This window comes from Drosophila eugracilis, unplaced genomic scaffold (genome assembly GCF_018153835.1).
Source record: "Drosophila eugracilis isolate 14026-0451.02 unplaced genomic scaffold, ASM1815383v1 contig_75, whole genome shotgun sequence".
Lineage (NCBI taxonomy): Eukaryota > Metazoa > Arthropoda > Insecta > Diptera > Drosophilidae > Drosophila > Drosophila eugracilis.
In genome coordinates, this window is record NW_024573645.1 from 1,979,180 (window position 1) to 2,001,499 (window position 22,320).

The following is a 22,320-nucleotide window of genomic DNA, read 5'->3' on the forward strand; positions in this document are numbered from 1 at the left end:
TGATAAATTAATATGCTATCCTATATTTTTGAAAATAACCTAATTAACTCTGCATAACTACATTAAGTGATTATTATTAACAACAAATATTATTTATTACCTTGCCTAAGGAAATTATTCAAAGTTTTATGAGTTACAGCATAAAAATGTTGTATGTGTATTGTCAAAAAGATGAGTCCATAAACTATTGGAGGTCAAAGGTTATTGGGAAAATCTTTACAAAATCCAGACTAGTATTGTAGTGAGTATATCAAACTGGGCCTATTGTTTCTAATTTCTTTTCTTTTCTTACGCTCATCTTCGAACAGCTGATAGCTGATGACCAAAGGACATCAAACCCTCTCTAGGATTCAGTTCGATTTGCTACAGGTAAAACCCACCGATATCATCCGCCCAAATCATTCATAATCTGTGAGTGTGAGTGTGTCTGTCTGTATACTCTTGGTTCGAGTTTCTTGCGGTTCCTTCCTTTTGGCGCGTTCGTTCGTCATTTTAGCGCCAAAAATTTGTTAAGGATTTGCCCAGCAGGCTGCCCATGCGCCGCAAGACATCAAGACGTCGTCCTTTGGATGGGTTTCCTTTGCCTTTCTCTTTCCCGCTAAGGCAGAAAATCTGCTGCACACCGAAACCCAGCCGATTTATGTCGCTGCAGTTGGGCCTAAAAAGGTGCCATGAGTATGAGTTCCCTTGGCATCCGAATAGTTCTCCCTCTGACACTGATTTCCTACCACCTTTGCCTTGTCTAGAGTCTAGAGTCCTGCCTTTGTGTGTTCCTTTTTTTTCGGCTGCCTGTCAGCCAGGTAGCTCCTGTCCCCTTCAATTGTGTCCTCGCCGGAGAAAAGAATAAGAATAAGATGTGTATGCGTAAGGTTATCTCTCTGTTTATGGGAGCCGAATGCATGTGCTTTATTTTTTCCGGTTCAAGGTGCAACTGGTAACTGGTAACTGGCCAGCATTGCTAATTATCTTGGTTGGTTGTCCAGAAATCAAGTTTATTTCGCAGGGACACACACATATAAGGATAAGTAAAGACAGCTGCCCTTGGCCAAACAGAGGGAGCAGCCAACTTATGACTACGACTCGGATTACTCCACGCCTCATCACCACCAAACTCCATCCGTAATCCCGTCCAGCATCAGTAGGCCGGCGAATTGAAGGCACCGTTGTAGCCTCCCCCATAACCACTGCCATAGCCAAAGGCATTGTGGTTGTTGAGTACTCCGAAAGGTCCCTTGTGGACTCCATCCTCCTTGTACTCGGTGTTCATTGAGAAGTGGTGATCCCAGTGGTTGCGATCCGCGGCATTGTGGTTCGGATAGCGATGAAAGTTCTGGCTGCTGGTGGCAGGACCATTGGCAGCTGCACCAGGTATTCCTGAAACCCCTTGCACTCCAGGGGCGCCCGGGATACCAGAAACGCCAGCTACTCCTTGTATTCCAGGCACACCAATAACTCCAGGTTGAGCAACAGCTCCAGGCACTACCCCGTAGGCAGGAAACTGAGCTGGCTGTGGATACCCGGGATACTGTTGCAGGTAAACTCCTGGATAAGGATAGCCAGGATAAGCGCCAGTTCCCGCAGGAAGTCCAGTAGGGTACGGACCCGGAACTGCGCCTGCCCCAGGATAACCAGGGGCAGCACCAATACCTGAACATCGAGATAAGGCAAAGAATTAGCTTTGATTTAACTTTAAGAGGTAATAATTCAAAACGTATAAAATATTATTCACCAATCTTTCCGATTCTGTAATAATTTGTTGAATTTTCTATTATGAAATTTAGATTAGGTAGATCAGTGAAAATGTAAAATATTTTTATTGATAAGCATTTTTTATGTAAGTAGTCCTACCTGTACTTTGGTAGCCACCTGAAGAAGCACCTCCGGATGAACCTCCTGCAGCTGGATATGGAACTGGAGCCTGCTGTCCTGGAAACCCTGGAGGCGGATAAGCCGGGAACTGGTGTCCTCCTGTAATTGTTAGTGCCGGATTGGGTGACTGGTTGCCAGGGAAAACAACAGAGTTCGTACTGGCCACTCGTACGCCAGAGCCGCCTTGCTCGTGGCCATGGGCATCATCGATGGATCCAGTGGCGCCCGTGTAACCGTGATTAAGTCCCGGATACAGTTGCGAGTTGAGATCGGCCCGCTGGCGGTGCCGACTGCTGGTAATGCCACCCGTCAAAGTGGAGGCTAGATTAAACTCCGTCTTTTGATCCTCTTGACTTTCGTCCCGGCTGAACTGAGACCCCTCAGTGGAGGCAATCAGGATGAGAGCCAGAGTGGCGAATGCGCTTCCTTTCCAATTCACCATGATGTCTGTAAGTATACTAAACCTCCGAAGCTCTCGGCGCGTGTATTTGATGATGGGCTGAGATTTTATGAGAGTTTAGCTGAGTGTCTATGTCGAGGGTTATCAACAGGGGCTCAGTGGGCAGATATGTAGGTAGCTTGTAAATTGAATGAGAGAGTAAACACTGCGAATAATTCTGCTGACAGTTTAATGAGTTTTGGTATGATATACTATTAGAGTATAAAAAACAATTTAACAATAGTAATATAAATGTAAACATCATAATTTACAAATGTTATTATTTATTATTCATATAAAATATATTTTTCCCAGTGCTCTTTTCAAGTAGTTTAACTTCAAACATAATGCCAAGTAAAGACTTAATAATATTTCTGGGATTTCCCACAGAATTTGAATCCAGCATAGATGATAATTATGATCTTCCCTATATATTTATAGAGAGAATGAAAGCTTTCTCAGACAACCTTGTTTACCAGTTGGACGGATTAGCATTATAAACAATATATGTATATAGCATTTGTTCCAGTAGCCAAGGTTCTTCTACTCTGTTCCATTCATCTTTCTTATCGCCATGTGCAGCTGGCTATAAAAGCTGAAAGATTAACTGGACTAAAGAGCAAAATCAATTTAAATACACCAATATGCAGTTGTTAGCTGTGACTCTAGTGCTAGTCCTGGCCAGTCTGGCCCAGTGTCGTCCTACATTCGATAAGATCGCCGAGGTTCTGCTAGGCGCTCTGGATGATCAACCTAAGTACTATCCGCCCGGAAGGGCACTGCCTGGGGAAGCCTATGTACATCCGCATCCTGGACCAGGTCCACTGATACAAGAAGGCTACCAGCAGGGCTACGACTATCATTACGGAGGAGGCTATGGCTACGGAGGCTACCAGCAGACACATCCGGCTGGCTATGGATACTATCCAGCTCCTCGTCCTACTACCTACTATCCACCGCAACAATCTCTTCCTTTGCCCGCATACTACTCACAACCCACTCCCTCGTCACCGGGATATTATCCCCACAAAACTCAGGATATATATGGAGGCGGTTACAAGCAACGGGGTTACTAGCGTTCATCTGTCGGATCCCCTCATCCAGTCATCTGCTGTCTCATTTGTTTGTTTTAGTGTAATTTATTAAAATTTCGTGATTTTTAACAACGATCTCTTAAAACCTGTTTTGGAGTCGTCACAAAGACGGTCTCGAGTGGGGCAATTGAAAAATGGTCTATGAACATATGTACAATAAGTGTGGATCGGGGAAGTCCCTCCCGAGAATCATTTTCGTCTCACATCAATTGGCTGCGAAGGAATTTCCTGGTTGGGAGCGTGAATATATTTACTGGAACTTGGGAATATGATGGCACGTTCTTCGGACAACTCGATTGAGTGGTTTGGAATCGGTTGAGGTACGGGCCAATTTGGATAAGTGGGTGTCGGGTCTGGATTCTGGGGCGGCACTAGTGGTGGTCGATTGGTGCCTATAATCAGGGTGTCCTTTGTTGGCTGCGTTGGTGGAAGTGGCTGGATGGTGGGATGCGTTTCCGCTGGCTTAGGTGTAGTTGTTGTGGTTGTGGGTACTACTGGTGTAGTGTTAGCCTCATTATTTGGATTGTTCCAATTCTCATTGGGGTCATTGGCATCCGGCTCATCGGGGAAGCGTTGATTGTTGTTCCATTCCGGCGGAAATCCTCCGTTCCAGTCAGGTCTGGGTGGCGGACCCATTCCGCCTCCCCAATCTGGTCTAGGTGGTGGTGGTCCTCCACCATTCCAACTTGGTCTTGGTGGTGGTCCTCCGCCGTTCCAGCCTGGCCTTGGCGGGGGTCCTCTTCCGCCGCCTCCATTCCAACCTGGTCCTCCTCCTCCATTCCAACCTGGTTCTCCTCCTCCTCCATTCCAACCTGGTTGTTGCCCTCCTCCATTCCAGCCTGGCCCGAAACCGGATTGTTCCCAGCCAAATCCGGGTTGATTTTGGTTGCCCCCAGCTCCCCACTGCCAGCCAGGAGGCCAACCAGGAGGAGCTTGCTGTCGGTTGGGTGAGCCAAAGCCTGGTCTAGGCATTCCCCTCCTATTCGGACCCATTCCGGGCCTTCCCTGCTGTAGTCTTTCAAACTGCTGCTGTTGGTTAAAGCGGTTGTTGTTATGCATGGCATTGATAAGCCCATTGATTACTCCGAGTCCGGGCAGTTGGGCTACTACGGTGACGCCACCGGCGGAGGCAACTGCTCTACCGGGTGAGGAAACAGCAAATTGAGCAAGGCTTGAGCGGATCGAAATGGTAGTCAGAAACCAAGCTAGACTGGCTTGTACAGCCATCCAAGCTGGTGAAGATCGCGTCATGATCGAATGATCGAGCTGTGATCACCGCGAAAGGTGGATTCTAACTGTGGGGGGAATATTGACGCTCCGCCTATGCGATAATCGTTGATGCTTGAAAAAAACATTGGAAACCTGTCCGGTGGTCAGTGAGAGAGCGAGATGATGAGTGGGCTTAGTTGGAGAGACTTGAACCGCTCTCTAACGGACATCTCAGAGCGTTCATCATGATCATCTTCAAACGAAAGGTAAACAAAGACCTAATCAGGTAACAAAAATTGAATTATACGGATAGAAGTATAAAAGAATAAAGAAATTCACACAGAAAACTGCCAAAAGAGATTAATAATCCAGAATATAGAACGAATTATCACTTTAATTTCTTTTATCATTTTTCTCAAGATTTTTTTTACTTTCTGGTCATAGAAAATGCTTTAATAAGTAATCAGAATTTATGTTTTTATGATTGTAGTAGATACTTACTATTGATTTAAAACGATCTTGCATTATAATGAAATTAAGAAGCTAGTTTTTGGCTTATATAGTGTGATCATTTCAAGCATAACAATACGTTTTCAAATAAAGTTTCAGCGTAGTGGAAGTTAATGTCTATATTATGGATGGGTATGGGATGTCCGTTGTTTACTGACCATACTGACCGCCTGCGATCGCTCAGTCTTCCAGTAAGCGGCGCGTGCTCCGCATGCTGATCGTGCCAATCCGTCTGCTATAATAAATCCAGCATAATGCATTGAGTCGCCGCTTGCCCGTTGTCCGAGCTAATCTTCCAGAGATCCCGACCGTTTTTATGGGAATAAAAAAAAACGTAAAAAAAGAAACCATTGAAATGAGCTAGACCACAATGTGTCACCATTGCTGCCCAACTCCATTCCCCAGGGTATAAATAGAGGAGAACTGCGTAGATGAGCTGCCAGAACTGGAAGTGATTCGAAATAGAAGCAAGATGAGAGCCAGAGATTCCTTTTTGACGATCCTTCTGATTGCCTGCTGTTTGGATTGGAGTAGCGCTCTTTTCTTTAAATCGTGGAAATCGGGAAAAGGATATAGTGGAGTTCAAAGCTATGGGAACAATGGCTATGGAAACTCCGCCTATGGCAACTATGGCTCTGGAAACTACGGTTACGGGAACTATGCTGGAGGATATGGCTACAACTACCCATCCTATCCTGCATACAATTCCTACTCGTCATACCCTTATTCAGCCCACTCTTATTCTTACCCGAGCGGAGGACGAAAACCCTCTGGAAATCGTCAAGGACGTACATATTCTCAAATAGCGAAAGTCATTAACCCTGCTCCTTATGTAGGTCCTGGAGGCAGTCGCTTTCTTCCCCGTACTCCCTATTCCGCACTTTGGGGTTAAAGATTTCCTTGTTTTAAATCATCTTGTCAGCAGTATTAAGTATTAAAATAAATCCAGCGAAAGTTACATCTATCCATAAGTTGTTTAATTATCTTAAGCTCTATTAATTCGCAACTTGGACGTGCGTGTTTATTAATCTACGATCTACTGAGCAGGCGCGTTCAGCGGATCTCTGGAACGTGATTGAAATTTAAATTAAATGGAGGCGCGATATCTGTTTAGGGGTACGACACATGTGGGGCCTGCTCGGGTCTCCCGGTTATTGGGATAGTGGGGTAAGGACCCTGACTGGTAACCCATGGCAAGGGATTTTTGAATGGGGAATTCCTAAAAAAAGTGTATTACTTACGTGAGAATGTTTTGTGTTATTGCGGTTCAGAATACTCGTTTATATGTCCGAAATTCTATAAAAAGTATTGAACCCATGAAATTTATTCACGTGATCCAACGTTGTTTTGTTCTTTCATACTTCCAATGTTCTTTACTTCTTAATTAAAAAACAAACTTTACACTTTGTAAAAGAATATTTTGTTTATTACATTTCTAAGAATTTCTATGATGAATCAAATATTTTCCAGGTTAGCAGGTGTTCCAGAAACCCCCAAACACTGACTAAATTTCCCCCCATAAACGCATTCTAGAAAATTGTGATTCTCTTAATGAATCATGAACTTATTTTAATAGTTTTGTTATTATGATAGCCACCTTTAAATTCGTAAGAATTGCCGGAAGAAACAATTTAATTTCTTTTTGTCAGCAACTCTTAATCGGCTGCCTCCTTAAGAGAAACAGTTACCAGTAATTTTCGGTTGATCCGATAATGACCCACGACAACATCTGACTGGACTGATCATGGCTCACAAGTGTGGTATATATAGCCTCTTTACGATCCTATAGAGGTACTTGTGCGTGATTCAGGCCAAGTGATTCAGATTGAGATGCAGCTGCTCGCCTAGGACTTCCCCTCGTGCACCGACTGTCATTGAGGAAGTAAAACCAGAAACCAGATCCCAGCAACCATACAGGAAGGAAGACTTCGGCTCAAGTCAGTGACAACTGTTAGCACCGAACATGGCAATTGTTTATGCAAGAATTTGCTAATACATAGCCTCAGATGGCGCACCTACGTCATTACTTCAATCCGTCAGAGTCGCTAATTACAATTTAAATACGTACGAGCATTTATGCTGAGAGGCTGTGTCGTCGAGTCGTGCTGATAGAGCCAAATCATTCACCATGCAATTAGAGTCAAGATCAGGTGCCTATGTGCTTACTCATTACCGATCGCCTGGCATAACGGGGTGTGGTGTGAATGACTTGGCCCGGGCACCGTGTCAGTAAATATTGAGAAAACAAAGTGATCATAAAAAGCCATAACATACAAAGCGACGAGATCTACGTGAGCGGCAACGCAATTCTCCTGGGGTTTCAGTCGGTGCCAAAACCTGATTGATAAGCCAGCGTCTGAGAACGGCAAGAACCGATCAGCCGCCGATATCCATATAAATAGGCTGGTCACCGGTCGTATTGCAGTTCAGTACTCGAAGCGGAGCACTTCTTTCCAAGCCATGTCAGTCATAGGATTTATCAATAGCCTTCTGGTTGCCCTGCTCCTTTTCCTTGCCGCCGTCTCCGGTTCCCCGGCTCGTGGATATTACCAGCCTTCAACGCGAGGCGGTCGCAGCTACACGGATATCGCCAGAGTCGTTAATCCCAATCAATACGCCTTCCCTGGATCTCGCCCTTACCCTGGACAACCTTTCTGGCCATCAGGATAGGACTCACACATAGTTTTGTATTAAGAAATGTTCTCAGGAAAAGCTAGACAATGAACTGTAATATTGTGTACAGGAAAATATTCAATAGTATTAAGGTTAAGATTAGCACCAAAAACAGTGCTACCAAAACTAATTAATAATTAATCTAGTAAATGTTATAAAGAAAATACATAAAGGTTTTTTTTCTTCTTTAATCAATTATTGTACCTTTGGTTTTCATATTTTCCTGTCATTACCAATGATTCGAACAGAGTTAATGAATAAACTGCATTAGCTAGTCACGCCTACTTTGACTGGTTTTGTCCACCTATGAAAAGTTTATAACCACAAAAAATCATGAATACTATCCAGAAAGATAAAGTTAGTGACTTAGAAAGGACTAGAATTCCGAAAACTGTCTAAAAATGGTTAAGCTGGAGTCAACTTCTAATGCCATTTGGTGGATTAAAAACCCCAAAGCCGGCAAAAATAATAAGTCTAAAGGACTGCGAAAAACATCCTTAGGTTCGGCTTTTTGTTTAGATATGGCAGATCTACTGAGGAATATTTCCCTGCAGGGATACAATAAGCTTTTATCGCCCGACTTAACTTTGGGACAAAGGTAGGAATGTCTTCCTTAAATATTACGCATACGCAATTGGGTTTTAAAAAATTTCTTTCCGATAAGAATGATTTGGTTGCTGCTACATATGACCACTACTGTCTCCTTGGTAGTAGTCCTATCGCTTACCTGGGAGCAGTTTGTTGCCCAATCATTTGTGACCAACCTGAAAGATCCCCTGTATCCGGTAGAGAATGTGCCATTTCCGGCTGTTTCCATTTGTCCCAACAATCGCATCTCTCGGCAGGCAGTCATCAGATATGCTGAAGAACTGTAGGTATTCGACAACTTAATTTTATGGAATATTTAACTTTTTCCTGTAGGAGATTCAATAGTCCCGTGGTTCGTCCAGTGGAATACTTTCTGGAGCGCCTAAGTTACTTCCGAGAGCTCTACATTCACGTGGGCGTTGTGGTGGACACCGATGATTTTATTACTTTTCAGACCTTTCTAGATGTCTTTGGCACCTGGAACAATGAGACCTTCTTCGACACTCGTCGCATAATGAAAATGGTAAGATAAGTTTATATTAGATTAAAAGGAAAATAAAATTAAAATTCCTTCTTCCATTAGCTGACGCCCAGTTGTCAAGAATTCGTGCTGAAGTGTACCCTAGCAAATGTAGAGATACCCTGCTTCAGTAAGGACGCGTTTCAGGAGAGTCTCACCATGTACGGACCCTGCTGTACCTTCAACATGGAAAATAAGTATGGAAAATTAAGTTAAAGTAATTGAACTGAATATAATCCTTACCAGATTAAAGAAACGCCATTTTAAGAATCGTCTGGCAAGTCCGGAACTGGGCCTTACAGTAGTACTCAACGACAGCCACTCGGACTACTTTGCCCCCATCCTGAATACCAATGGCTATATTGTCCTGATTCATAATGCTGAGAACTATGCCTCGGTTAGCTCTTCGAATGCACTGGAAATGTTTCCAGGTCAGGGAGAGGATAGCTACTTATCGGTCTACGCTCGAGTAGTGGACACTGATGATAGTTTGAAATCATTTTCCCCTTTTAGTGTAGGTTTTTAATATGTATCCTTATTACATAAGAATCTTGCAAAACATTGATCTTATAGCGGCGCTGTTACTTTGACTACGAGGCACAGACTCCTAACCATGAGCAGCTAATGAAGACGTATAGCTACAGCTACAGCTTTCCGAACTGCATCACCAGGTGCCGAATCCGCAGTATTATAGCACTATGCCGGTGTCTGCCTTTTCAAATGCCCCTCCAGTTGGTGGAGAACCTCGATGGCGTTGTCTACTGTACCTTGGGACACGTTTCCTGTCTCAATCAGTACATGTGTAAGTAGATGTGTGGAAACCTCTTTATTTTTGTTTTAAGGTGCTTAATTTCCAGTCAAGTGGCGGAATGTGATGACGGAGAGGCATATAATTCTTGGTTTGGAGAGAGAAATTGAGGAGGCATTGTATTGTCCACAGTGTCTACCATCCTGCAGCGATGTGCAGTACCGAGTGTCCATGAGTGCTCTGCCCATAGACAATTATTTGGCCTCTTTGAAGGTCGATGAGAACAACCAGACTCAATTTAGCACGGATATCTCAGTTTTGAGGGTTTACTTCGCCGATCCGCATGCCCAGTATTATATCCGATTGCTAAATAATGCCTGGTTCGAGGTGTTCAGTGAGTCTCGAGATATATTCATTTTTGATATATTAGGAAAAATATTCAAAATGTACAGGTACCATTGGCAACATAATGTCTATCTTTGTGGGCTTCTCCATGGTGGCCATATTCGAAATTCTCTTCTTTCTGACCAAATACATATATGAGGGCTGTCATCGCATGGTGGAACAGAATATAATCGACCGAAAGGCCAATCAGTTGGAAAACAAGAAGTTGTATATATGCCCATAAAATCTGGAGAAGATATCTCTATCGGTATCTCAGCACCTGGAAAATACAAGTCAAAATATTGTTTTAGTTTTTAAGTTTTTGTTAATTTGTAATTTTTTTTATATGTTTCTTGTGGTAAGAAGCTTTGCCCTAAACAACCCGGGGACCAGGAGTCACTTTGGATTTAATTATGATAAACATGGAAGGGATTGGGATGTAAAGGGTGGTCAAAGGCAATCTCCCATTGCACTGTGCTCGTATAATGTAAGCATTTCTTTCGAGGCCCATTTAATGTCATGTGGTAATCAAACCTATCTCCAAAGAGCATTACATGTAGTGTCCCCAAGCTAAAGTTCGTAAATTACAATAAAATATTGAGTGACCCTTTGTCTGTGATTAACAATGGTCTGACTGTCCTAATGAGGATTCCCAAAACAGTGGAGGGAGCTCTGCCATCTATTTGTATCAGCAGTGAGGGTGAACAGGTTTTTGAGGCCCAGCAGCTGCATTTTCATTGGGGCTCTGAGTTAAGCAAAGGATCCGAACACAACCTGGATGGCAATTTTTATGACGGAGAAGTTCATTTGGTTCATAAGAATTCCTGTTACAAGAGCAACCAAGAAGCTGCTCTACATCAAAATGGATTCGCAGTTTTAGCTTTACTTATAAGGCACCTAAAGGTGAGTCTTGCTCCTGTTACACTAAAACATTTATTCACATTTCCATCAAAGGATCCAGAAAATGAGACACCAGCTATGAATGAAATCTGCAAACAGGTCTCCGAGATATCTGAAATGGATGAAACAAATCGTCTTGATCAGAGCATGTCCTTAGAAGATCTTTTTGTTTCAGTAGACACTGACAAATACTTGACTTATGAAGGTTGGTAGGGCTTTCTTGTGGGTCCTTTTTTTAATGTACCCCTTCTTAGGATCCCTTACCACTCCGCCATGTGCTGAGGCAGCCATCTGGTTTGTTTTTCAGACACCTCTCGATGTGCCCAAGGAACATGTAAGTATGCCAAAGAGGCTTTGGATAATGACTGATTTGAATATTATTGTTTCCTATTAAAAAGTGGAAGAACTTTTGGCAGCTGAGGGATTCTCGTGACCAGCGTGTACTTAACACATATCGGGAATTACAAAATGCCCATGACCGACCTGTTTACCGTAGTAAAGGCAAAAATGAGAAACTTTAGTCATAAATTTTAAAATCGTCAAGTGTATAAAAATTGTTTAAAGTGCAATTGTTGTTTTATGCAAAAGCTTACGCCAAGTGCTTGAATGGAAGCTTTTAGCCGGCAGACAGCTGACGGCGCCATCAACCCCTGGCCCCCAAACATCCGGAATTGCATTTTCTAGCTGCGTAGCAAATTCAACTGGTGTCGAATGGGAGTAATCCACTGGGGATAAATGTTTTAATTTGAGAATATAATGAAACGTTTGACCGAGAGAGTACACCACGAGGAGATCGAGTCCGAGGATGTGGTCTGGGTGAAACGGGAAGATGCTCGATCTGAAAGTAAGCTGCCCATCGTTTTCTCTAGGAAGTATGCGGTGCGCTTCGCTGGCCTTGAACGCCTACATCCCTTCGATGCGGCCAAGGGCAAGCACATTCAGAAGGTACGTATAAATCCATTAACTTTGTTAACTCATTATTTCCTCCAATTCATCATAGATCCTATGCTCCGAACTGCAGCTGGATGGAGGCAGCTTCTACGAGCCCACGGAACTGAGCAAGGAACAGCTGCGACGCATACACACCAAGGATTACCTAAAGTCACTGCGGTGGAGCATAAATGTGGCCTGCATCGCTGAAGTGCCAATAATGGCCTTCGTCCCGAATCGCTATATTCAGCGGTCCTATTTGCGTCCCATGCGCTTCCAGGCGGCCGGCTCCATTTTGGCCGGCAAACTGGCCCTGGATTACGGTTGGGCCATCAATCTAGGGGGCGGATTCCATCACTGCTGTTCTTATAGGGGTGGCGGCTTCTGTCCTTATGCGGACATCTCGCTACTCATCGTCCGGCTGTTTGAGCAAGAACCGTATAGGGTACGTCGCATCATGATTGTGGATCTGGATGCCCATCAAGGCAACGGACACGAACGTGACTTCAACAATGTGGCTGCAGTTTACATTCTGGATATGTATAATGCATTCGTCTATCCGAAGGATCACGTGGCCAAGGAGAGTATCCGTTGTGCCGTAGAACTGAGAAACCACACAGAGGATGCATTTTACCTTAGACAGCTGAAACGCTGCTTAATGCAATCCCTGGCCGAATTCCGTCCGGACGTGGTTATCTACAACGCTGGTACTGATGTTCTCAATGGGGATCCATTAGGCAATCTGGCCATTTCAGCGGAGGGCGTCATAGAGCGGGATCGGTTGGTGTTCAGTACATTTCGCAGGCTGGGCATTCCGGTGGTTATGTTGCTGAGTGGTGGCTACTTAAAAGCATCAGCAGGGGTCATAGCCGACTCTATTATTAATCTTCGACAACAGGGATTGCTAAATTAAAGGAATTAAATTATTTTAGATTTTATATTACCAATTTAGTACCTTAAAAATAGTTAATTCTATGGATAAGGACTTTGTCAATTCTGGCCAATTCCCTAGACTTTTATAGTATTATAAAGACACGACGCCTTTACACAGATAAAAATGCGCTACTTCGGAAACCTGCAAGAAGTAAATAACTTTCTATAAATCCCTATCCGGTTGTCTTACCTCAATCAATGGGATCTGTGAATGAAAATACATAACCTGTTTGCTTACAGAATTACCTGACAAAAATGTTACAATAATAATCCATTGCTTTACACCTTATCAAAATTTATTAAACATATATAATTTAGAGTCGTTATAATAATTATTTGTCTTCTATGAAGTGATGATTTCAGATCATTAAGTTCAGTATCGCAATATATGCAGAAGGTATAAATATTTCCAATGTTTAATGATTTATAGCAGTTTCTTGTCAATATTTGTACAGACATATCTTCCTTGGCATTCTCAGAGGTTGAATTTCTTTTCTTTATCTCTATGTACAATTCAAAACGGGCCGGACAAGTGGAAAAAATTTAATACATACAAGTATAGGTTTTGTCGCAATTGGTTAAATGTCTATATATGATACAACATAGTAGCTAGAGGCTAATTTACTTGTTTAAAATACAAAAATACACATAAATAAACGTTTGCTTAATGGTTTAAATAAGACGAGTTAGAATATCATTTTAGTGTCTTTGTTAAGTCTGTCTTTTGTTTTCAGATCTTGTTCAGCTGCCAATCAGCTTCGGAATAGGCTGAGATTTTCTTGAAGATTTCCACTGATTAACAGGCCGTCGGTCGCGGCAACCTAAAAGGGTACGCATAAGTCAAAGATTTTAATCGATCTGTTTACAAACTATCTACTTTGAAAACTATGAACATTTATGCATGCAGAAGTCTGTGGAATGAGCAGCTGAACGCGATGATGTCGTCGCTGTGGCAGTTGTGACATCAACCAAATAATCTAGAAACAATAAATCTCAAATAAATATTACATAGAAAAAAAAAAAAAAATTAGGTCTTAAAGATGAGATGGTTTTGGCTCTCCCAAAAACTGACGAGCAAATTAGCGATGTATAAGTAGATGCTTCTGAAGAGACTTACGCGGCATTGCTAGCCGGCAAGTCCTCGAAAAGGACTTCCGATCGAGAGCTTATTATGTACACTAGGCAAAAGGAGATGATCAGCACCACTATTCCCACGCTGAGGGTTGTGATCTGGTGTACATTGGACGGACGCAGGAAAATGCGTGCACTAAACTGTGACCAGGTGGATTCAGTCCATGTGGAGAACTGGCCGGAACTCCAATCGTAGCCTAAAAATATTTAAAAATTAATATTGCAATAGCCTATCATACCACCACAAAGCTAACCATCAATAAGAAAAGCTGGACTTAAGGCGTGGCTGTAGTTTTGTGTGGTGAGGCGACACTCTCCGATATTGTTGAAGCCAGCGAAATAGTGCAATGGCAAGTCGGTGCAATTTTCTTGTGGAATGTCTGGCTGTGGTTGCGACATAAGATAGCCTAACATTCTATATGTATAGCCGGACGACTCTTGAGATCCGCCCAAGACGCTTATATAGCTAGAAACAAAGAGATCTTAATTGAATTCATCTGTAATATAAGAAATTTTATATATAATTACCGCATTGGAGGCAAATTGGTTAACTGACTGCCTGGATAAGATGCTGCTTTGAAAAGTGGACAGTTTGCTGATTGCAGGAAGCAGTAAAAGAACTCATCCGCCAAAAGAGGGTTGGCCACCTTAGTGCCGGTGTACTCTTTTCCAGTCAGCGTCTGATAAAGTGTCATTGCCAAAATAGAGGAAACGTTGCGCACTTTCATTTGCAGTGAGTCAGCCTTCAAGCTCTTTAAATCATTCACTTCCGCCAGCTGGGTAAAGTCTTTGCTTGTGTTTGCATATGTAAAGTCCACATTAATGCCATCATCGTAAATTGAGTGGTAATATTTGTTGGTTGGTCGGGCGTTCAATATTAAAGCCGGAAACTTTGGATCACGCCGCAAAAAGGATTGCGCAGATGTCGGCGGTATGTGGGCACTCATCTCAGATTGAATATTTAAGTTAAAACCGTAGCGTGACGATTTGGCATAGTTGTTCATCTGCTCTAGAATTTTCTGAGCCAGAGGTGTTCCAGTTAAAGCATGCAGCTTAATGTTTGCAATGTCATCCAGAGTGCCTATATCGAACATAAACTCAATATTGTCAAAGGTAATTGGAGGTCTGTCAGTAGACTCAGGAGGGAACTCTAATTTCTCCATATCATAAACAAATCTCTGGGATCCAATGTAATCGTAGGATTCACCATTAAAAGTCACAAAAAGGACATTACGAAGGGGATCGGGAAGCGAACTTTGAGGCGGCAATAGCTGTCGTAAAAGATACGCCACCTGGGTAAAAACAGCAAACCCCATAAGAGAGTCCATGGCTCCAAGACCTAAATACGAAAAAATACATAGAATTAGTTGCACGAATATACGTGTTTTAAGAGGCACTTACCAACACCATCAAACATGGTGGCGGTGTCCAAACGACACGACACCAAAATGAACTTTTCATCCGTATGGATTGTTACAGTTTTGTTTACGATAGCTGGTTCTCGGGGATACAAAGTGGCGTACACATTACGTCCCTCTAGAGGATCGCAGTATTTGCTGCCACCTAGATTGTTGATAAAGTTCGTTCGCCGCATGCAGACCTCCGTGTTGACCGCAGCTGACATAAAGGACTTGACCTCGACAGCACACAAACTGCGAAGGGCGTGGGTCTCGTAGTTAAAGTTGTTAAAGTCCTGAAAACACTGCTCCAGCTTTTTGACTTGATCGATATCGGCAACGTAGTAGATGGGAAAGGGAAAGTCCTCGTGCAGCAGACCGGTACCCCAAGGGTTCCAGTTTTTGGCCGGATTGCTGGCATCGCAGGTCTCGCTGCTGCTATTTAGGCCACTATACTGATTGGGACAGTTGAGCTCGTGAGAGAATTGTTTCATCTGTTCTGTGCGGTTAATCAGCAGCACTACGGAGATGTTCTTTGGTCCGGCTTCTTTTAATCGCATAAGGTTGCTGCGTGTAAACAGGTGAGGTGGTATCAAAGGAGCGTATGGGGGCGACGGTGGACTGGCCAGTAGAAATTCCAGATCGGCCTCGACGTTTACCAGATGGAGTACGCCCACGGAGCCAGAGTAGGTGGCTATCGATGAAAGATTAGAATGTGTTTAGCCCATATATCCCCTATATACTCACAGGAACACCCAGTTTGATGGGTGCCATTCAATCGGCGAAAGCAGCTTGCTCCTCCTATGGGTTCGTACATCTTATCTCGCGTTCTTTCGCCTTGAGCTGCGGACAAAGAAAGTGCGGGTTAGATGACTCAGGTTTTTTGTCTAAATAGAAGAGTGGGCTTTCCAGTGCCGGAAACCGTAGACCCCGCTAGGTGGCTGGCTTTGTTTTCTTGTTGATTCTTACCAACGGTAGCTACATATAGCAATATTAGCAGCCATATTGCAGCCGCATTCAGACGCTTATCCATCGAAGAGTCCCCGCAAATCGCGTCCACAGAAATAGTGATGTGTGGATTGTAATCTAAGGATGATATATTAAATCGATACTGTAATTATATGAGTGAAATCGATTAATGAAAAATACGGTCACTCCTTTGAAAGGTGAAACGGTATTTAGCCTGATAATAAACTGGTTCATTATACCCGCGAAAATTTGATTTTTATATATTTTATTATGAATTTAGTAAGGCTACTTTCGTCAGTGTTGAGATATGAAATCGCCAAACAGACCACCCTGTCCATTCCTTAATATTCATAATGTACAATTAGTTATAAAACGTTTATGGCCTCCCTATTGAAACAAAATGTTTTTTCTCAGCATTCTTATTAATATACGCATCGTTATTTCTCTAAAACATGTAAAAACTTAGCATCTAGGGATCTAGAATAGCGTATCCTCGGCGCGAATGTACTCTCCTATGTCCGATTGGTGGAAACAAACTGTGGTCATGGGATCGGCGGTCTTGCAGTCCGTTGTGGAACGCGCCAGGACGCCGAAACCCAAAGGCAGATCGTTCATAGAGTATACCACCACACCCTGGTACTGTCCTGCGTTCTCAGTGATGCGTCCAAGTCCCGTTTTTGGAATATGGTTTCCGTAGAGGAACTGCTGCTCAAAGGAGGGCTTAACCCACACTTTGTATTGGGCGTATGGTGCCAAATAATACAGAGCGGTTATGTGGAACTTCAGTTTGTTAGTCTTGGAGAACTTGCCAAAGCAGGTGCCCACACACACAAGCTGCTTGAAGCTAAAACATTCGCTCAGTTTGAGGATCCTCTCGGACACATAGTAAACACGGTCTCGGTGCTCCCTAAAGCAATATGTCCCATCCGGTCTGTCTATCAACTGCTTCACGTTGGTACCAATGCTGTAAATATGTACATCCGTTAGATGCAATTCGCTGGTTATTTCAGTTTACCTACTATTTGGACAGGTGTTCAAACAATATCTTGGCACGTTCGTCACTCAGGCGTTTCATTTTAAGTTATTTAAAGCAAAAATTAGAGAATAACAAAATCTTAAATCTTACACGTGAGAAATGTAGTAGTGCTGCTTAAGGCATATATTGCGACGCCTTCTAACACTGAAAAATAGCCTGGCAATCGATAGGTCTTATCGATAGATTGGCAGTGCTGTACAGTGAAAATTGTTCATGTTGACAAGTGCACAACTATTTGAATTGAAAAAATCAGAGACCGCTACAACCTAGTTTTTAAAATAAAAAAGGAACGTGAATGTATTTTTTTAATATTAATTGTAAGCTATGTCATATGCGTAACATGTACCGATCCCTTAATTTAATGAATAAGTCTCAAAATTTTCATTTTTTGTTAATATCATAGAAATAATAAGTCCCTTTGTATTCATTTTTCGTTATTATTCAATAATTAAAAATAACTTATTTATTCGGCTCACAAATTCTAATAGTGTTTGTGCTCTGGTTAATACTATACATTTTGTTCACAATCTATTAACAATACCATAAATAACTAAAGCAAACACTTAGTCTAAACTATTTGTATCACGTGTTGAGGAAATGGAGATCAGGCTGTCTCCAGGCGTTTCTGAACATATTGCCGCTCTTTTAGCAGCTCGTCCAACTGCTGCTCCTGGTAGTAAACCACGAACTGAGCCGCCGACACTTGCTCAAAAATGGAGCAGATACTCGGCTTTAGGTTGTAGAAGAAAAGCAGCTGTCCCCGCTGATTAAAGTCACTGATCAGCGAGTCTATGACTGTGGCCGTTGTGAAATCAGCCCCGTAGACATGTGAGGCATCAATAACCACTGGCACGTTCTTTCTAATGGACTGCTTGTTAACCAGATTCCTTACATAATCCACAGAGGGAAAGATGAGGCATCGATCTGGGGTTATCATGGAGTACTCCACACCTGACTGTGTGGTCAAAAGCTCGGTGGTCAGCTTGGGACGTGCTGCGTGGTAGAGAATGAAGATGACATTGAGTCCAACTCCAATGAGTATGCCCCACTGCAGAGGCAAAACCAGGCAGGCAACGAAGGTTCCCACTCCAGGCACCAGATCACTCCCTGTAAGCGTTTTAAGATGCATTGTAGAATAAACCTTTTGTAATTCGTTTAAGTAACTCACTTTTTGATCTCCACATGGGCTTTACAACTTTAACTTCAATCATGAATACCACTGCGGATATAATGATGGCTGCCAAGGTAGGTCGGGGAATAAAGTAAAAGTAAGGGGTGAGGAAGAGCAGGGCAATCATGACCAGACTTCCGGAGTAAATATTGCTCAAGGGTGTCCGGACTCCACTGGCATTATTCACTGCTCCTCTACTCAGGGCTCCAGTTCCTGGGAAGGCCTGGACAAAGGAGTTGAAGATATTGGCCGTTCCAATGGCAATCAGTTCCTGCGAGGCATCCACTGGCTTTCCATTGGCTGTGGATGATCCATTAATACCAAATATGAAGTAACTTAGTAGAGTTAAACACTTACCGAAGGCCTTGCAGATGGCTATATTTTCCATAAGCGATATCAGAGGAATCACCACCAGACCAGAGCCCATACTGTGCACCATCTCCACGAATCCCTGTGCCACGCCATTGCTAGTTTCATTGGCGCTCAGTGAGGTGGGCGGCAACTGAATACTGGGTAGTCCAGGTGGGATGTCTCCAACCACTCGGAACGGAGCTCCATGTTCCTCACTGTGCAGCAGATAGCCCATAAGACAACAGACTACCACAAGGATGGCATTCCGGGCAGTTCCCACAATCCATAGGATCTTGTTAACGGCACGCTGAAACGCTGAGCACTCCTCCTCCTCAACTGGTCCGATACGGCAGGATGAGAGACTGCGCATGAGCAATAGGACTACAATACAGGTGAGTCCCAACACCGTGTCACCTGCCCTTGTGTGCTCAATGTTGTGGAAGACCTGCGTCCAAATCTCCACAAAAGTGTTGCCCTTTGCCGTGATGCCCAGTACACTTTGGATCTGCGAGGTAAGAATGATCAGCGAGACGGCTGAGGTGAAGCCCGACGAAACTGGACCAGAGACAAAGTCAATGAGAAATCCCAGTCCGAAGAGGCCCATCAGCAGTTCCACAATTCCACTGAGCAAGCACAGCAGGACTGATTTTTGCCACGATCCTTGGGCAGCCTGGAAGGTCAGTAAGGCCACAATTGCTGAAGGACCCATGGGCACGTCCTTGCAGCTTCCCAGGAAAATGTATACGAAGCAGCCCACAAATGAGGCATATAAGCCATACTGTAATAAATAGAAATAAAGATTATTCGTAATTTTATATAGATATTACTTTTTAACATAAAATAATGAATAATAATCTTATTTTATTTAACTTACAGCTACAGGTAGTCCAGCTATACCCGCGTAGGCCAGCGCCTGAGGAATTACAGTAAGACCCACAGTGATACCAGCTACCAGGTCACCCACAGCATCCTGGCTGTTGTATTTCGGTAGCCATCCAAAGATCGGCAATCGCTTGTGCAGGGTTTTTCGATTGAAGGTGCGTCGCTGGCAGTCCTGCAGCCAACATCGAGTGTAGTCCAATGTGCTTAGTGGTGGCTTCACCTTCTTACCGTCCTCGGTCACTGCAAAGGTCATAAGAAAAAGTTTCTTTAGTTGGCCAGATGCGGCGGAAATCAAAAGAGCGTTAATGAAATGGCTAAAATGCCGACGATAACAGTAATGATTCATAATCACGTACTGCAGAGCACCACGCTCCATCGACTTTGTCTGACTTTCCCACCCGCCCGTATTATTTCTGTTTGCTTTCAGGTATTGTAATTGCTTCAGTTTTTCATTCTGATCTACGTGAATTTCATTGCCAAGGCCTAATCAAAAGTTTAGACGCTGAGAAACCTAGAAAACAATTGCATTTATCTCGAAGTGGAGAGCACGGGGCGTATGCTTAATGCCCAGTTTTTTCTTGTCGGAAAAATTCACTGAATTCCAGTATTTTAATTGCAGCGAGCAAGGAAATAGTTATGAAATCAAATAGTTATTTGTAGTTTAAGTTTCTTCCAAATTAAGTAGCTTGTTGGCTAACAGTTGTTAAATAGACTTCCATTCGTGATTCTGAGGAATCATTAGTTGGTTGCCACAGAACAATTACTTTAATTTGATTTTACAATTCCCAAATCACTAGCTAATAGTCAAAATTGTTTAAGCTTACTCAGTCACTCGAACAACGTATGATAATGTGTCAAAAAAAAAATAATAAATCAATTTAATTTGCTAGAGTTTATTGCTGTGCGCTAATATTTTATTTAAACTAATTAGCCAACTAATATATTTAGACTTTAACTGTCATATATATTATCAGTAAAAGCAATGATCTTTTAACTCAATTTCCTAAAATGAAGGCGAGCTGTAACTTAGCATCATAGACTTACGAATGAACTCCTTGGATCCTTGGGATCCCACGCTGTTGCTACTGCCATTCGGTTCCGTGATATTGGTGCTGATGCTGATTGTTGAGCACTTGAATCCGTCGTTGAAGTACACGTGATCCGAGGCCGGATTCGACTTCATCTTCGTTGTGGGGGTGGCAAGAGAAACACCAACAGAAATCAAAACAAACACTGTTTAACGAAGTTGAAGTTAATCGGTTTGTCCGTAAAGTTATAATAGTCGGCGGATGACACCAGGTGACACTAGATCTAATGTGTGGCACTCATAGATGCACCTATCTATATAGTCAGATATTTTGGTTAGTTAATAGATTCTAACTGAAAGAGGCTCGTTGTTTGAACGGTCGGTTCTGGTCGCTTGGCTCTTCACACGGCAGCGTTTCGAACGAAACTGTTTTGTACTTGATGCGAACCTTGTCTTTTATAAAAATCAAAACTTTTTTGTCGCTGCCGTCTCGCCGTGTTATTGTTCTCGTCGTCATCTTCGTCGTTATTTTGTTAACTATTTTCGAGTCGGGTCTCAGTTTCGGGTCGGTTTTTGTTTTTTTTTTTTTTTTTGGGAATCGGGATGATCGACATTATGCCCAGCCCAGCTGTGGGTTCACCTGTGTAACTGATAATCCGACCAAGGGGGAAAAATGGGGAAAAACTCTAGAAGAAAAAATTACGGAGGTTCCCAAAGCGTGATTCGTTTTTCTCTTTCGAGCCGCACTTACTGCCTGGGTTTCCAATTTCGGATTTTGTTTTGTTTTTCTCGCCTTACTTGCTCGTTGGACAGCAAAAACAAAAAAAAAAAGAAAGAAGGAAGTTGTAAATTCTTTTCGTATTAGTCCGTAATTATTTGCTTGGCTCGGCATTTTTAGGGGAACATTCGGTCAACACGTGAAATGTTGCTTATTATATATGTATCTCTCAGATATTTTCGAGCCAATGGAATGGAAAGTTACCCAGATTTTCGGCCCCGACTCAGTACATTAATATTCGGGACTTTTTTTTAGGGAGAAAATTTCCATTGATGCAATCAGAAAGGCAGGTAGATATACTGTTTCTTTTGTCTTTGCCAGCCGTTTCTAGTCGACGGGGGTTACCATCAGACCTCGTCAGGTGTTGAGAGATCTGACCGAAACCAGATTTGACCGGACCACTCAGACCGCTGCAGACAATGTCACTCTCTAAATGCGTCTTGCATTTTGGTCATGCACTCAGAAACCCATAACCATGATAATCCCAAATGGAGTAGTTTTGCCTGTTTTTCGATTTGGCTCTTATCCTCTTCTCAATCAGATCATACTCTTGAATGCAATTAAGATAAATATATATTTAAGTTAAATTAATGAAGTATTGTCGATATCAATAAGTACGTGACTCTGCTAATTGATTTATTTTTAATGCGCTGATGCGTATTAATTTTCCAGATATAACAAGCATTTTGTTTAATCAATTTAAATTTGCTTGGCATTTAAGGAAATAAATTTGTCAGAAAAAGTTACCTTTTATTTTTGTTTACTTAAATCTGATCCTCAT

The 22,320-nt window shown here is 42.7% G+C and overlaps 11 protein-coding genes across 14 annotated transcripts; 6 read left to right on the forward strand and 5 right to left on the reverse strand.

The window, feature by feature from the left end:
- Window positions 1–865: 865 nt before the first annotated feature.
- On the reverse strand, window positions 866–2,340 carry LOC108117539 (collagen alpha-2(IV) chain). Of its 2 annotated transcripts, XM_017230044.2 has the most exons (3): window positions 2,029–2,340; window positions 1,849–1,968; window positions 866–1,647 (listed from the first exon to the last, which is right to left on the reverse strand). In XM_017230044.2, the coding sequence occupies exons 1-3, from the start codon at window positions 2,309–2,311 to the stop codon at window positions 1,136–1,138; spliced, it is 915 nt and encodes a 304-aa protein (XP_017085533.1). In that variant the 5' UTR covers window positions 2,312–2,340; the 3' UTR covers window positions 866–1,135. The 2 variants fall into 2 exon arrangements, with proteins under 2 accessions (XP_017085533.1, XP_017085532.1); XM_017230043.2 differs by having other exon boundaries at window positions 1,849–2,340.
- Window positions 2,341–2,938: 598 nt separating this feature from the next.
- LOC108117559 lies at window positions 2,939–3,477 on the forward strand. Its single transcript, XM_017230068.1, has one exon. The coding sequence runs from the start codon at window positions 2,953–2,955 to the stop codon at window positions 3,382–3,384; it is 432 nt and encodes a 143-aa protein (XP_017085557.1). The 5' UTR covers window positions 2,939–2,952; the 3' UTR covers window positions 3,385–3,477.
- A 114-nt stretch (window positions 3,478–3,591) lies between these two features.
- LOC108117558 (WAS/WASL-interacting protein family member 1) lies at window positions 3,592–4,673 on the reverse strand. Its single transcript, XM_017230067.2, has one exon. The coding sequence runs from the start codon at window positions 4,651–4,653 to the stop codon at window positions 3,592–3,594; it is 1,062 nt and encodes a 353-aa protein (XP_017085556.1). The 5' UTR covers window positions 4,654–4,673.
- A 661-nt stretch (window positions 4,674–5,334) lies between these two features.
- LOC108117477 (prisilkin-39) lies at window positions 5,335–6,057 on the forward strand. The gene has a single exon (XM_017229899.2). The coding sequence runs from the start codon at window positions 5,594–5,596 to the stop codon at window positions 6,011–6,013; it is 420 nt and encodes a 139-aa protein (XP_017085388.1). The 5' UTR covers window positions 5,335–5,593; the 3' UTR covers window positions 6,014–6,057.
- A 1,441-nt stretch (window positions 6,058–7,498) lies between these two features.
- LOC108117473 lies at window positions 7,499–8,154 on the forward strand. Its single transcript, XM_017229896.2, has one exon. The coding sequence runs from the start codon at window positions 7,582–7,584 to the stop codon at window positions 7,789–7,791; it is 210 nt and encodes a 69-aa protein (XP_017085385.1). The 5' UTR covers window positions 7,499–7,581; the 3' UTR covers window positions 7,792–8,154.
- A 41-nt stretch (window positions 8,155–8,195) lies between these two features.
- On the forward strand, window positions 8,196–10,278 carry LOC108117476 (sodium channel protein Nach). The gene is made up of 8 exons (XM_017229898.2): window positions 8,196–8,392; window positions 8,459–8,665; window positions 8,716–8,905; window positions 8,966–9,099; window positions 9,149–9,416; window positions 9,476–9,704; window positions 9,760–10,044; window positions 10,103–10,278. The coding sequence occupies exons 1-8, from the start codon at window positions 8,196–8,198 to the stop codon at window positions 10,276–10,278; spliced, it is 1,686 nt and encodes a 561-aa protein (XP_017085387.2).
- Window positions 10,279–10,348: 70 nt separating this feature from the next.
- On the forward strand, window positions 10,349–11,503 carry LOC108117544 (carbonic anhydrase 6). Its single transcript, XM_017230051.2, has 5 exons — window positions 10,349–10,521; window positions 10,581–10,937; window positions 10,989–11,139; window positions 11,189–11,268; window positions 11,333–11,503. The coding sequence occupies exons 1-5, from the start codon at window positions 10,381–10,383 to the stop codon at window positions 11,453–11,455; spliced, it is 852 nt and encodes a 283-aa protein (XP_017085540.2). The 5' UTR covers window positions 10,349–10,380; the 3' UTR covers window positions 11,456–11,503.
- LOC108117543 (histone deacetylase 11) lies at window positions 11,495–12,802 on the forward strand. Of its 2 annotated transcripts, none has more exons than XM_017230049.2 (2): window positions 11,495–11,879; window positions 11,956–12,802. In XM_017230049.2, exons 1-2 carry the CDS (start codon window positions 11,691–11,693, stop codon window positions 12,775–12,777), a joined length of 1,011 nt encoding a protein of 336 aa, XP_017085538.1. In that variant the 5' UTR covers window positions 11,495–11,690; the 3' UTR covers window positions 12,778–12,802. The 2 variants fall into 2 exon arrangements, with proteins under 2 accessions (XP_017085538.1, XP_017085537.1); XM_017230048.2 differs by having other exon boundaries at window positions 11,501–11,879; window positions 11,935–12,802.
- A 273-nt stretch (window positions 12,803–13,075) lies between these two features.
- LOC108117542 (nicastrin) lies at window positions 13,076–16,398 on the reverse strand. 2 transcript variants are annotated; one of them, XR_001772892.2, is made up of 8 exons: window positions 16,295–16,398; window positions 16,073–16,168; window positions 15,330–16,019; window positions 14,457–15,267; window positions 14,183–14,394; window positions 13,915–14,125; window positions 13,675–13,774; window positions 13,076–13,618 (listed from the first exon to the last, which is right to left on the reverse strand). XR_001772892.2 is itself a non-coding variant. In XM_017230047.2 (7 exons), exons 1-7 carry the CDS (start codon window positions 16,356–16,358, stop codon window positions 13,594–13,596), a joined length of 2,109 nt encoding a protein of 702 aa, XP_017085536.2. In that variant the 5' UTR covers window positions 16,359–16,398; the 3' UTR covers window positions 13,076–13,593. The 2 variants fall into 2 exon arrangements, 1 of the variants encoding a protein (XP_017085536.2); XM_017230047.2 differs by lacking the exon at window positions 13,675–13,774.
- Window positions 16,399–16,691: 293 nt separating this feature from the next.
- Window positions 16,692–17,460, reverse strand: LOC108117549 (60S ribosome subunit biogenesis protein NIP7 homolog). The gene is made up of 2 exons (XM_017230058.2): window positions 17,314–17,460; window positions 16,692–17,258 (listed from the first exon to the last, which is right to left on the reverse strand). The coding sequence occupies exons 1-2, from the start codon at window positions 17,367–17,369 to the stop codon at window positions 16,772–16,774; spliced, it is 543 nt and encodes a 180-aa protein (XP_017085547.1). The 5' UTR covers window positions 17,370–17,460; the 3' UTR covers window positions 16,692–16,771.
- Window positions 17,461–17,597: 137 nt separating this feature from the next.
- LOC108117548 (sodium-independent sulfate anion transporter) lies at window positions 17,598–21,199 on the reverse strand. Its single transcript, XM_017230057.2, has 5 exons — window positions 20,779–21,199; window positions 19,727–19,974; window positions 18,859–19,630; window positions 18,499–18,801; window positions 17,598–18,437 (listed from the first exon to the last, which is right to left on the reverse strand). The coding sequence occupies exons 1-5, from the start codon at window positions 20,915–20,917 to the stop codon at window positions 17,935–17,937; spliced, it is 1,965 nt and encodes a 654-aa protein (XP_017085546.1). The 5' UTR covers window positions 20,918–21,199; the 3' UTR covers window positions 17,598–17,934.
- Window positions 21,200–22,320: the final 1,121 nt, after the last annotated feature.

Coding starts and splice junctions, on each gene's coding strand:
- LOC108117539 (XM_017230043.2), bottom strand. CDS start 2,311: ATGGTGAATTGGAAAGGAAGCGCATTCGCCACTCTGGCTCTCATCCTG. Junction 1,648..1,848: donor AGGTGGCTACCAAAGTACAG/GTAGGACTACTT, acceptor CTCGATGTTCAG/GTATTGGTGCTGCCCCTGGT.
- LOC108117559 (XM_017230068.1), top strand. CDS start 2,953: ATGCAGTTGTTAGCTGTGACTCTAGTGCTAGTCCTGGCCAGTCTGGCC.
- LOC108117558 (XM_017230067.2), bottom strand. CDS start 4,653: ATGACGCGATCTTCACCAGCTTGGATGGCTGTACAAGCCAGTCTAGCT.
- LOC108117477 (XM_017229899.2), top strand. CDS start 5,594: ATGAGAGCCAGAGATTCCTTTTTGACGATCCTTCTGATTGCCTGCTGT.
- LOC108117473 (XM_017229896.2), top strand. CDS start 7,582: ATGTCAGTCATAGGATTTATCAATAGCCTTCTGGTTGCCCTGCTCCTT.
- LOC108117476 (XM_017229898.2), top strand. CDS start 8,196: ATGGTTAAGCTGGAGTCAACTTCTAATGCCATTTGGTGGATTAAAAAC. Junction 8,666..8,715: donor ATCAGATATGCTGAAGAACT/GTAGGTATTCGA, acceptor TTTTTCCTGTAG/GAGATTCAATAGTCCCGTGG. Junction 8,906..8,965: donor CTCGTCGCATAATGAAAATG/GTAAGATAAGTT, acceptor TTCTTCCATTAG/CTGACGCCCAGTTGTCAAGA.
- LOC108117544 (XM_017230051.2), top strand. CDS start 10,381: ATGTTTCTTGTGGTAAGAAGCTTTGCCCTAAACAACCCGGGGACCAGG. Junction 10,522..10,580: donor TTGCACTGTGCTCGTATAAT/GTAAGCATTTCT, acceptor CTATCTCCAAAG/AGCATTACATGTAGTGTCCC. Junction 10,938..10,988: donor TACTTATAAGGCACCTAAAG/GTGAGTCTTGCT, acceptor TTTCCATCAAAG/GATCCAGAAAATGAGACACC.
- LOC108117543 (XM_017230048.2), top strand. CDS start 11,691: ATGAAACGTTTGACCGAGAGAGTACACCACGAGGAGATCGAGTCCGAG. Junction 11,880..11,934: donor AGGGCAAGCACATTCAGAAG/GTACGTATAAAT, acceptor AATTCATCATAG/ATCCTATGCTCCGAACTGCA.
- LOC108117542 (XM_017230047.2), bottom strand. CDS start 16,358: ATGGATAAGCGTCTGAATGCGGCTGCAATATGGCTGCTAATATTGCTA. Junction 16,169..16,294: donor GCTATATGTAGCTACCGTTG/GTAAGAATCAAC, acceptor CTTTGTCCGCAG/CTCAAGGCGAAAGAACGCGA. Junction 16,020..16,072: donor CCATCAAACTGGGTGTTCCT/GTGAGTATATAG, acceptor TTTCATCGATAG/CCACCTACTCTGGCTCCGTG.
- LOC108117549 (XM_017230058.2), bottom strand. CDS start 17,369: ATGAAACGCCTGAGTGACGAACGTGCCAAGATATTGTTTGAACACCTG. Junction 17,259..17,313: donor TTTGAACACCTGTCCAAATA/GTAGGTAAACTG, acceptor ACATATTTACAG/CATTGGTACCAACGTGAAGC.
- LOC108117548 (XM_017230057.2), bottom strand. CDS start 20,917: ATGAAGTCGAATCCGGCCTCGGATCACGTGTACTTCAACGACGGATTC. Junction 19,631..19,726: donor TAGCTGGACTACCTGTAGCT/GTAAGTTAAATA, acceptor TATTTATTACAG/TATGGCTTATATGCCTCATT. Junction 18,802..18,858: donor AGCCATCTGCAAGGCCTTCG/GTAAGTGTTTAA, acceptor GATCATCCACAG/CCAATGGAAAGCCAGTGGAT.